Source organism: Myotis davidii, unplaced genomic scaffold (assembly GCF_000327345.1).
Source record: "Myotis davidii unplaced genomic scaffold, ASM32734v1 scaffold391, whole genome shotgun sequence".
Lineage (NCBI taxonomy): Eukaryota > Metazoa > Chordata > Mammalia > Chiroptera > Vespertilionidae > Myotis > Myotis davidii.
In genome coordinates, this window is record NW_006284336.1 from 933,977 (window position 1) to 946,989 (window position 13,013).

Here is a 13,013-nt window from a genome sequence, read left to right on the forward strand (position 1 = left end):
GATGGGCCTAAACCAGCAAGTGGTCATCCCCCAAGGGGTCCCAGACTACGAGAGGGCACAGGCCAGGCTGAGGGACCCCCCTGAGTGCACAAATTTTTGTGCACTGGGCCTCTATTTATTTATATAATAGTATAAATTATTATATAGCACACTTCCATATTATACTAATTATATTACATGTAATGTATGCCTATATAATAGTCATCTATACATATAAAACCCTAATATACAAATAGACTGACTGGTGAAACAACCAACCAACCAAATAAGTGGTGCACTATGACATGTACTGTCCACCAGGGGGGCGTGCACGGAACATGGGAGGTGCCGGCAGTAGTTGATCTGACAACTAAGACGGCAACTAAGTGGCTGGCAGGTGGCAGCAGATACAGCTGGACCACAGGATGGCTCACATCCTGGGCAGGAGGGGGAGGGATGGTGTGAGCCTTCATCATGCTACTTAGAAGGGTGCACATTTTATAACATATGAATTGCTTATTTCTAGAGTTTTTAATTTAATTAATATCTTCTAACTGAGGTTGACCTCAGGTAACTGAAACCGTGGAAATTAAAACTGCAAATAAGGGGGGTGATACTGTATTATTATACAAGTTATATATTATAAATGAAATATTATGTATTAGATATTAGTTATATATACATATGTACTATTAATACACATATACATATAATGCTAATTATACATCTATATCAGCAGTTCTCAGCCTGTGGGTCGCAACCTCTTTGGGGGTCGAACGACCCTTTCACAGGGGTTGCCAAAGACCATCGGAAAACACATATATAATTACATATTGTTTTTGTGATTAATCACTATGCTTTAATTATGTTCAATTTGTAACAATGAAAATACACCCTGCATATGAGATATTTACATTACGGTTCATAACAGTAGCAAAATTACAGTTATGAAGTAGCAACGAAAATCATTTTATAGTTGGGGGTCACCACAACATGAGGAACTGTATTCAAGGGTCGCGGCATTAGGAAGGTTGAGAACCACTGATCTATACAATAAAAGCCTAAGTGACCATGACAGCAGAACGACCGGAGTGACCAGTTGCTATAATGTGCCCTGACCACCAGGGGGCTGATGCTCAACGAAGGAGCTGCCCCTTGGTGGTCAGTGTGCTCCCACAGGGGGAATGCCACTCAGCCAGAGGCCGGACTCACAGCTGGTGAGCGCAGCAGTAGTGGCGAGAGCCTCTCCTGCCTGCACAGCAGCACTAAGGAGCAGTGAGCAGACCAGTGGTAAGGAGCAAGGGGACCCGGACTCTGAGAGGGCACAGACCGGGCTGAGGGACTCCCCCCACCAGTGCACTAATTTCATGTACTGGGCCTCTAAAAAATTATATAATATTTGTATATACATGTATTATATATTACATATATAATACTCATATATTTTATATTAAATAAGATAAATATATAAGTAACTCAGTAACTTATCTCATTTTACAAGCACATGTATCTTTCTCATTAAAATGAAATGGTAACATTCTGCTTGTGTCAGCTGATGACTCATTCTGAGAATGCCATGGGGTGAGGGCTGCACAGAACCCGGCTCATGGCCAGTGTCAGTCAGTGATGACTCAAGTTCTGTGTTGCTAGGAAGTAGATATTGGAAAAGTGGAGGAAGACATGTTAATGAGGGAGACTGGGTTAGTCCATGAGGGCTGACCTTGTGTGATTAAAGTAAAGGGTGTCCTTTTATTCTGAAAGCCATGATAAGCACTGGGAAGCTTCAAAACAGGTAGTAAAATGCTCAGTGCTCTGTTTGAGAAAAATCACTCTGTCCACAGTGTGAAATGCACATGACACCAGCCAGGCCAATCAGAAGAGTGCTGTCATAATCCAGGGGAGGAAGTAGGACAACCAGACTAAGAAGTGACAGCCATAGAGAGGTTGAGTGGAAATAACACTCAATTGTTAATTGACTAATTGGATGTGGGGATGAATGCAGAAGAGGAGTCCAGGATAACCCCAGGTTCCTAGCTTCAGCAATGAGTAAATGGTGCGATTCCATCCATGGAGGCAGGAAATGCAGTAAGAGGAGTGTTATGGGTTGAATCATGTCTCCCCAAAACGCATGTGATGAAATAACCCACAACACCACAGACTGGGCCCTCATTTGGAGGTAGGTTCTTTCCAGAGGTGATCAAATTAATCAGTTAACTGCCACGTGTCCAAAATGGAAACCATCCCCATATGCCATGATATTTTGAATTTAAGTTAAAAAATCAATTTGCAATGAATGTTATAAAAATAAATATGTTATTCACAATTCGGGTGTTCTTGAATATTTTCAGCTGAAAAGTCTCACAAAAAATGATTTTAAAGTTAGTCAGGCCTGCCACTTAGGGAAAACTTTTTTTTTTTAAGAGACATGTGTGGCATGTGGGGAAGGTCTGCCGCTTGCATCTACAGATGCTTATGGCATACAATGAGTTAAATGAGGTCATTAGGTGAGCTCTAATCCAATATGATTGGTGTCCTTATAAGAAGGGGAAATTTAGTCTGGCCAGTGTAGCTTGGTGGTTGAGCATTGACCTATGAACCAGGAAGTCACAGTTCGATTCTGGTCAGGGCACATGCTGGGTTGTGGGCTCAATGCCCAGTAGGGGGCACGCAGGAGACAGCTGATTAGTGATTCTCTTATCATTGATGTTTCTACCTCACTCTCACTCTCCCTTCCTCTCTGAACTCAATAAGAAAAAGAAAAACATAAAAAAGCAGGGGAAATATAGACATAGGCACACATGGAGGGAACACCAAGTGAAGACATGGGGAGAAGATGGCCATCTACAAGCCAAGGAGAGAGGCCTGGACCAGACCTTTTCCTCACAGTCATGAGAAGGATGCAACCCTGTCAACACCTTGATTTCAGACTTCTAGCCTCCAGAATTGTGGAGCAATAACTTCTGCTGTTTAACCCACCCAGTGTGCAGAACTTTGCTACAACAGTCTTAACAAACTAATTCAGGGAGTAACTCATTTGGAGATGGTCCTGAGTTCTATCTTAGATCAGTTGAGGTTGATGTGTTATTTTTTTAATAGCCAGATGAAGATAGGTGCCAAAATGGTAGTCCAATACGCAAGTCTGGGACTCAGTAAGAGACTTGGGACTAGCGATGGAGATTAAGGTGTGCCAATCATTTCTGACACTCCAGCATCGATAGCACAATGTGACTTTTCATACTAAGAATTTCAAAAATAGCCGAGTGGATAAATGTCATGTTTGCTTAAGGACAGAGGACAGGAGGGACTACACAGTGACTGGAACTCATTCTAATCTCCCATCCCAGCACTAATGAGGCCAGCTCAAGCCCTATTGACTTTGAGAAGATTGCTATGTTGATTGCTGATATTTACACTCATGAGTGAGGAAAACCCCCTCTTTGTTCTCTAAAATCAGAGGCTAAAACTTTAACCAAATATCAAGTTATTCTGAGAACAGAGAGCTACATAGCCTTCCACAAATGGACCTGCCAACCTAATTTAGTCCACCAATAGGAAGAAGACATGTAAACAGAGTGATAGGCAGAAACAAATGTCACAGATGACTTTGGTAGAATGAGTTCCCTCCATAATAATTTATGGCTCCTAATGATGGCAGAAGGAACACTGAAAAGAGATAGTATTTTGTTGTAGAATGCAACTTCTTTACCAGCAAATTGTTTTTTGGGGGGAAGGTTTCTAAATGTACATGGTTACAGTATTTTGTCCAATGACTTAAACTTCCAAGCATACTGAAAAAGGACATGGAAAAATCCATTTCTAGCTGCATTTGTGATTTCTCCTGGATCACTTACTAGTTAAACCTCATGCATTGGCCTTTTCTTTACATGCCTGGATGTCTCTGCCCTGGATAATAATAAGTGACTAAAGGGTACAGCTGATTAAGATTTACTGCGTCTCCATTAAGTGTCCTGTTTTGTGGCAGGTGCTTGACCTGTGTTATAGACTGCCTCATTTAACACCCTTGTAACATATGCTGTCAGCCACACCATATCTTCTCGACATGCTGAAGGTTGCTTGCTTAGAGCTTCTGTCTGTCTGTCCAAGAGGACAAGCCAGACATGCACCAGAGTTACTGCTGCAAGAGCACCCCTCAGCCAATATCAGATGGAAATTTGGTAGATAAATATTCCAGCTTCCTCACCACTTGGTTGGGATAGCTCTGAAGCATATTCTACACTTGCTCACAGAGTCTTCAGAGGGCCTGAGTTCTGGGTGCCCCTGAGGAATACGGGCTTGCTAACATACCCTTTATGGACTGCCTTCTATTTCTGTCTTGACACCCTGGTATTTCCTGCAATTGTATTCCTGATACAGTACTAGCACTCGCATCTTTGCCTCAGTGTCTGCTTCTCTGGTATCCAAACTAAAACATCCCCCAAGGTCCCTATGGAGTAGGTACCATTATTGCTAACTTACAGAGAGGAATCTGAGGGTCAGTATGGTTAAATAATAGTTAAGTCTTGGTGCTGGGGTTTTGCTGGCTCACAGAGACATTCCTCTGCACCAGCTCTTCTCAACCAAGAGAGATTTTGTCCCCCAGAGGACACTTTGAGAGGTCTGCAGATAGATTTGGTTGTCACAACTGGCTTCTAGGAGGTGGAGAGAAGGGAGGCTGCTAAACATCCTATAACACACAGTTCAGCTCCCTACAACCAAGACTAATTCAGCCTAAAAAATGGCCAGTAGTGGCAAGCTTGAGAAATGCTGCTGTACGCCCAGCAAGGCTGGTTGTTGGGTGGTAGCTCTCCATGTGACTTGTCTATTGTATTTCACTTCCAGGGCCAAGCTGTGGCTCAGCTGTGCTCCACGATCCCCAATGTGACTGTCTTTGGAACAGCTTCTACTTTCAAGCATGAAGCCATCAAAGACTCCGTGACCCACCTCTTTGACCGAAATGCGGACTATGTGCAAGAAGTGAAAAGGTAAGGTGTTTGCTCAAAGGAGCACCAGCTTGGCCCTTGCTCTTCTCTCTCTGAAAGAACAGTTGCATTCATCTGGAAGGGGGGCTAATACTACCATAGTAATAATAGTAAATATATATTGAGGTCTTAGTGTGACTAGCTCTGTGCTAAATATTTCACCTATATTAGCTCATTTAACCCTCTTAACGACCCTCTTTTGCAGAAGATAAAGCTCAGGAATAGAGCAGTTAAGTAGCTTGCAAAGCAAATTTATAACTTGCAAAGCCGTTATGCTAGCTGCTATAACACTGCCTTAACATAGAGAAGTTTCTTTCTCACTCATTCACACAACAGCCTAAGGAAATGTAGACTCCAACCTGGGTATGACTGAGAGCCAACGAAGGACCAGAGTGGTGACATGATCAGATTTGGGTTTGGGGCAGTCACTGGTGGTGCACAGAGAACAGATGGGAGAGGGGAGGCGGGAGGCAGGAAATCAGTCTGCTGGCTGTTGCAGTCATCCAGGGGGACACCGGCTTCTAACCTAATCCATTTCCACCGGTGATCCTGAGGCCATTGATCGTGGCTATGTGCATGTGCAGCAGGTGGAAAACCCAGCTGCCGCCCTGTTCTCAGAGGATTTGCGCATCTCAGCCCTCCTGCTGCTCAGAGTTTGAGGCTGGTCCTCAGGTTCTATTCCTGAGAGGGTTTAGGGATGTCCTGTGCCGGTGTTCCTGCATTTTCGTTGATCAGCACTAAATTGCAAGGTACAAAGCAATTAGTTGTCCAGCTAGCATCCTAATAATAGCATCACCATTTTCTGCAAATCACACAGTAAGATGGAAAATCGAAGGACTAGAGGGCTGGGAGATCTGGTTATCTGAGGTGGTGGATTTGGATCAGATTAAGTGAGAGTTCCTTGGAAAGGAGAGTTTCCTGATAGTCTGAATTTTCGGATTTGTTATTAAAGGTTTGAACAGGGAGATTTGCATGTAACTTAAAATTGACCCAGTATTTGCAGGAAGGCATGAAAAGAGAGCTTTACGTGGAGATATTAGAAGTTCCCCATCTGAGTCACAGACATCTGTAGATTGCAGGCATAGTTTAAAGACTTCCAGGATTTACCTTTGCCTATTTTCATAACCCTTAGATAGTCCTTCTTTTACCTAGCGTCTATCAAGCTGTGGTGGGGAAAATAAACTACCATGTCCCTTCCGTGATCTTTTCTTTCATCCTCTTAATGATATTTTTGTGAGCATCCTTTCCTTTATTCATGTACTGACCTACTTAATCAATATTGAATGTCTGTGTTAGGCCAGGCACTGGGCCAGGGCAGGAGAAACAGCCCGACCACTTTGAGAGTCACCATTTACGTGGAGTTTGAGTCTAGTTGGGGAAGAAGAGACAAACAATTTTTTAAAATTCCTTGATTTACAAGTTCAATATGTGCCCTGCTGGAGAAACACAAGGTGCCAATAAACACGCAGATGGGGAAATCAGACACATTGTCCATCAAAGGGTGAGATTTGGGCTGAAATGTGAAAGATGAGAAATTGGCCAAAGGAAGAGCATTTCTGACTTGGGGAGTGCTATGTGCTAGGGCCCAGTGTCAGAAAAGGCTTGGGAAATTTGAGAATCTGAAAGGAGACCGGTGCAGCTGGAGGCGGTAGGATGTGGGAAGTAGTGAGACAATAGATTCAGGAGGGGCAGCTCTTCTGAAGATGTGACGGACAGTCTATGGCCAGAGAGCTCCTGAAGTTCCCATTTCCCATGTAGCTGCTCTATCCCCTTGTCCTTCTCTGTCCTTGACCTTTAGCCCCAAAAGCAGTGATTTCTCCTGATGTCAGCAGAGCAGATGGCAACAGCATCTGAGATCCCCCTCACCACCACCTTCTTTCAAGTGTGACTTCCAACAATTCCTTATGTGTTTAAGTAGAGACCCCAGAATTAGACTGAAAATGACTGGGAAGCTGCAAATATGTGTATGCCCTCTGTCCCACTAATCCTATCCTTAGGAAATAATCCAAAAGAAGAAAAAGGCAACAGGTCCCCGGTTGCCTACTGCAGAGCCAAGCACTGCTTCTGATTCACAGCAGGTGTGCAGCATATGTCCCGGGTGAATTATAGCATCGTCTGTAACAGTGAAGATGCAGAAGCAGCCTCCGTTATCAACAGAAGGAAAGTAGTTCAATAGATTACGCTACACCCACACACTTGAGTATTATGCAGCCCCTTAAAAAAAATATATAATTATGGAGATTCTTTCACAAAATGAGAAAAATAGCCGTGGTAGCATATTGAGTGAAAAAGAAGAATGCCAAATCTCATCTACACGGTGATCACAGCTTTGTATACATTCTCAACTCAAAAGAACATAAAATGAAAGGAAAGAGAGGAATTCAACTGCTAACGTGCAATAGGAGGGGGACGCAGAGTATTTCTTTCTCTTTTGATCACGGATATTGTTTATTACACTATTATGTGTCTGATACACTAGAAAAAATAATAACATAACATTCTGTGAGATGAGAACTCTCTTATACACCAACCCATCGGTAAGGTTCTTTGGAACACATTCTTAGCTGTGAGCCAGGCATTGGAAAGGAAATAGGGGGAAATTATTTATAATATAGACCTAACCTTCACATCACTTTCTCCTTCTCTGTTTGGGAGGAGAGAAATGACTATGCTTGAAACCAAGTGTGAGAGTAAGAAGCCTTGAATCATGTGCGCCGGACTGTAGGGCCATAAAAATAAAGAGAAGAGAAAAACCAGAGAGAGCGCCAGGGTGGACAGCCCCAAAGGGGTCCCTGAAGGATGGGAGGGATTCCAGCAGGCAGAGGGAGGAGGGGAGCCAGTCCCAGGCGAGGCGAGTGAGCCGGGGCCAGGTGGATAATAAATAGCCCCAGGTTTTGTTGGTCTCCTTTTGCTCTGATGAGCATTGCAGTTAGACCTTGTATGTGTACCCCAGACAGTCCTGCAAGGACAATTCCTCACTTACAGGTAAAGAAATTGAGACTTAGTGGAAATTAATGAGAGTCTAATCACCTGGACAGAACAGAAAGTGATCCAGAAAGGATTCCTGGAGGTGGTATTGCTAAGTCCATGTGGGAGCCATTAGTAGTAAACACTTCCTAAGAAGCATAATGTGTGCCAGGCACTGTGCTGGACACCCCGTAAAGAGCCTATTGTGTACTGAGTGCTAGCTGAGCCCTCAGGGCACAGGACACTGTGTTTGGTCCTCTATGGGAGGCCTACTGTGTGCCCAGCACTGTGCTGGGCACTCTGCAATAGCCTCATCCCTCCGTCACGAGCTTGGAGGTGATGGTTAAAGCTCTGGCACAGGTGAGTTCTCAAAGGAAAGGAATTCAGAAAAAGAAGAACTGAGTGGAGCACCACGAGTCCAACTGGAAATGAAAGTTACAACAAAGCGGAATCAATTTCTTGGCAAAGGAGAAAGGTTTCTGTCCAGTAATGGCTCTGTGGGACCTGCCACCACTCAAGAGAAATTGTTCACTGATCCATGTGGGTGGGAAGCATTCCCAATAAAGGCGTGATGAGTCGGGGACCAAGGAAGGAAAGACACAAAAGTCTTGGGTCAGCAATTCCAAAATATCTTGCTGCTGACTCTGGCCTGGAGAACCCTGAGCTGTGGCTATTTGTGTTTCGATCTGGAGAGATTTATGACAGCAGGAGAAAGCAGACATAGCAAATGTGGCACCTGGCCCTCTGCCCTCACCCTCTCCATGTTTATGTAATCATGATTATGGCTGTGTACACAATGGAGCACCCCCCAAAATTGAGGGTCTAAGGAGTGAGGCTGGCCCTGTGCCTCTGGGAAGCGACCTCACTCTGCTTATGCTTCTCATGATTATTCCATTAAAAGGAGCTGCTTGGTGCCTGGGAGGCGTGGCTTAGTGGCTTTGTTTTCAATGAAGGAGCATTGCTAAGCTCAAAAGCAGTCATGTCTGCTTAAAGGTTTGACCGAAATGGCCAAAGCATCTTTCCCCTCGGGGCCCAGGGAATGACATCTGCCTCTACCCGCTTCTCTTCCTCAGAATTCACCTCACCCCCACCACACCATGATCTTCAAAAGGATGCAATGGCAGCAGGAACTAATGAATTTGTGGCCTATTGGCATGTGTAAACCCTAATTTACCTGATTTCACTATAGAAATGTCGAGAGAGGTGTGGGGAGGAGCAGGTGGCCTGAATACACAGGAGACCCGTGTGAAGCTCCTGTTTTGCTCCACCCCTGCTGGGAGACTGTGTGGCCTAGAAGTGCCAGTGATGGTCACCCTGGGGCTGGCCACAGCTTATACTGTAAAACCCTACTCCACCTCTGGGGCCTCCACCTGGTATCTAGATGCAAAGGATCAATCCGGTGTCCTTCCATTGCCTACAGTGGGCTTTGGGGTTAGTCACCTGAACCTATTCAGGCTCAGTTTCCTCATCCATCAAATAGGGGTGATGGTCCCCAAGTCACAGGGCTGGCCTAATGTGTCGATGAGAAGAGACATAAGAAGTGCTCAGTACTGTGCCTGGCACATAATAAGTGCTCTTGAATGTGGGACATCCTCTGCTAGGAGGGTCAAGGTCACTGAGCCTCTATTCTAAATGTTTCTGGGTTTGTGGCTCTGCTCACACTATCTGATACTCGGGTAGATGGTTGGGTTGTTGAGGTTTTGCACAATCTTTCATGCTCTTTTACCAAACCAGAAGAACTCTCTTTAAGTTAGACTACTCTGAAAAATGGAAATAAAAGCTACTATGGACCCAGAGCTACCAGGAGTGGGGCCTTGTGCTCCACATGCATCAACTCATTCAAGCTTCACAAAGAAGCCAGGGGCAGGTGTTATTGCCATGATCTCCTTCCACAGTTAGGCACAGAGACACTAAGTAATTCAACTGAGGTCACACAGCAATAAGGGGCAGAACCAAACATTTAACACTGAGGTGAAATGCACATTCCTAAGCACAGTGCTATGCTGCTCTTACCCCACTTGCACAGTTGCCACTGCCCCCACATTAGTTGTTGGTAGTGGCAGCCAGTCTTGAGTCCTTCTGGAAGGGGACAGTGGCAGGGCCTCTCGTTACCACGTTGGGTCTCCCACAGCCTCCTTGGGCCTACTCTGTGCTGATTGCCCTAAGTCAGGATGTTGCACTGTTCGGTGAATGCCCTCCTCTCCTCCCCTGACCAATTCCTGCTCATCTCTCAGTGCTCAGCAGAGGGATTATCTTCCCCAGCCTCCCTGGGTCACTCTGTTGGAGCTGGGATCATTCCATGTGTGGGTTGTCCATTCATAATCTAACTCCTAGTAATCCACAGCTCCTGGGTAGCAGGGATAAACTCAAGCCTTCATCTGTGTATTCCCAGCTCAGCGCGCACAGAGCCTAGCATGAAATGAAGTCAGCACTCAGTGAATCATCGTCCCGTGGCTGGAAATTGAGGGCAAGTGTGTTGGACCCTGACCTTGGGAGTCTCCTGTAATCTAGGATGAAAAGAAGCAGCTTGAAAATAGAAACCTCTTGGCCTTTCTGTATAGAAAAACATGGCCTACCTCTAGATATATGTATACTTAATTTAAAAGACAAATTTTAAGCCTGAATTCTTTGAAGACTAAGTTAAATTGACTGCTTCCCAAGAGCTGCTTGCTAAAACTGTGTTTCCATAACTATACTGGTTTGAGCGCTTATTAAGTCTTAAATTCAGAGCGGTGGAAAGGCCATCAGTATTGCACTTAAACTAGACTGGCATTTGAATTCCAGCTGTGCTGGCTACATCTGCCTGGGCAAGGTGCTGCATCTGCGAGCCTTCATTTCTTCATCACAGCAGGGGAGTAAAATGCCTGATTCACAGACGGGTCATGAAGATTAATTATGAAATGCCTGGGCTATAGGAGAAATCAGAAAATGTGAGTGTCCTTTGAAAGAAGCACCAGGAGAGAGATGTGGAATACCAACCTAAAAAGCTTCCTTCATTTCTTTTATTTATTCATTGACTTATCTATTTAATCATTCATTCATACAATCTATCAATATTTTTTGAGAACCAATGCTATGTCCAGTAGATTGAAAAAGGCTGAGGATACAACAATTAGCAGCACAAACATGGTCTTACGTTTGTGTGTCATGGGACTTATGTTTTGGTGGAAGAGGCAGTCAGTGAATAAGTAAACAAATAAATAGAATAATTACAGCCCACAGTAGATACTAAAAAGTATCCCTTGTGGACACTAAAGCATAAAGGGAGCTAAAGTAGAGATAATTTGGGAGTGGGAGCTGTCACTTCAGTGGGGTGATTAGTTACAGCTTCTCTGGTGAGGTCATTTGTGAGTAAGGCCTGAAGGATGAGAAGGAAGGAGCCAGTTCTAAGGAGAGCTGGGAAGAGGGTGTTCAGGCAGAGATTACAGCACATGCAAAGGCCCCAAGGTAGGGGTTTTAGGGATAGCCAGAAGGTTAGGAGGCCTTGAAAAATTAGTGTGACGTAAGGTTGGGGAAGTAGGCAGGAGCTCATAGGTCACCCCTTCCCAGAGTCCAGGGGATAGAGCAATAGGCCCCAGTGGGGCAGCTAATACAGGAGGTTTGATTGGCAGGTTGTGGGAGGAAATGTGGACCTGTGCATAGAATACAGATGTGAGAAGCATCACCCAGGAAGCGAGGATTCAGGGTGGGGCAGGTCCATCAGGAGTGCCCTGGAGGTGTGCACAGCCTGGCATTTGGGACGCTGCTCCTGAGGACAGCCATTCTGCAGGCAAAGAGAGAGGTCTTGGGAAAATGCAGTTCACAGGGAGGATTTGATGACCCTGGAGGGCTGGCTAGTAGAAGCAGAGCAGAGTCCCACTGCCAGAGGAATGAGCAAACTTGGCTGGAAATGTGCCTGGTGGAGGTGAGGAAGACAAGAGCATAGTTACTCATCCCAGGTGGAGACCTGATTAGCTGGTGCAAGGCACCAGCTCAGAGCTCACCAACAATCTGTGTGCTTCACCTCCCTCGTGTCCTTCCAGCCTCACCTTACAGCAAGCTCCCTCTCATTGTCTCTACTCCAGCCCTCATCCCCTGCTTCCCTGACTTCCTGCTCATCAGGCTCTTCACATCATGGGGCATTTGCACATGTTGTTCCCTTGGCCTGGAACACTATTCCCAGCACTGCTTACCTTCCTTACTCCTTCACCCTCCACTCATCACTTCCCCAGTGACCTTTTTCTGGCAGCCCTGATTGAGCAAACCCGCAATTTAAATCGTCTCATGATACCTATATGACACTGACTAGACCCTTTCTGTTTCCATTTAATTTTATTTGTGTAATTACTGGTTACTGTCTGCCCAATGTAAGCTCCAAAAGGGGAGATCTCAAATCTGTTTGTGCTCACCTGTATATCCCCCAGTGCCTAGTGCAGTGCCAGTGCTAATATTTAACGAACAAATTAATTTAAAAATTGCTGGCATGGTTCTTGACCACAAGTCCTCAAAGTGTGGCGGTAGAATCAGCACCATCAGCATCTCCTTGGAACTTGTTAGAAATGCAAATCCTTGGGCCCCACCCCAGAGCAAGTAAAGCTAGAAGGAGAGGGGGCGGACAAGCAACAATCTGTGCTTTAATGAGCCCTCTGGGAAATTGCCATGCACACTTCTGTTTTCGATCCACTGACCTAACGCCCTAGTTCTGAACTTAGGGGTGGGACTTAAAAGAGCACATCTGTGTAGATAAGAGCTATATTAGGCTGAAGCAAAATAGATAATTTTGGATGAGCCTTTGTAATGAGATGGATTTTAGGCTTGACCTTGAGGGTTTTGAACGGCATATTCACATTAAGACTCAGCTGTCCATTTATTGTCTGAATCCAAGAGATGCCCATGAAATTTCCTAGTTAGTGACATTATGGACACCGCTGTTGACATATGCTGCAGTGCCTAAATTTTGCTGGGGATGAGGGTGGGGATAGAAAAGCTGAACTGTGTGCAAAAACAAGATAATCCTGCAAACTCACACATCTGAGGAAACACCATTCTTTTCTGAGCAGAACAGGGCCCAGCCACAATTGGGAGCTCTGTGAGCATAAATATTTTCCC

The 13,013-nt window shown here is 44.9% G+C and overlaps 1 protein-coding gene across 1 annotated transcript in view; it reads left to right on the forward strand.

Moving 5' to 3' along the window:
* The window catches only part of VAT1L (vesicle amine transport 1-like), a 146,215-nt gene that overhangs the window by 59,053 nt on the left and 74,149 nt on the right, over positions 1–13,013 (forward strand). Inside the window, exon 4 of the mRNA XM_006754446.2 lies at positions 4,819–4,961. Coding sequence (XP_006754509.1) covers positions 4,819–4,961 — 143 coding nt within the window. The remainder of the gene's footprint in view (positions 1–4,818; positions 4,962–13,013) is intronic.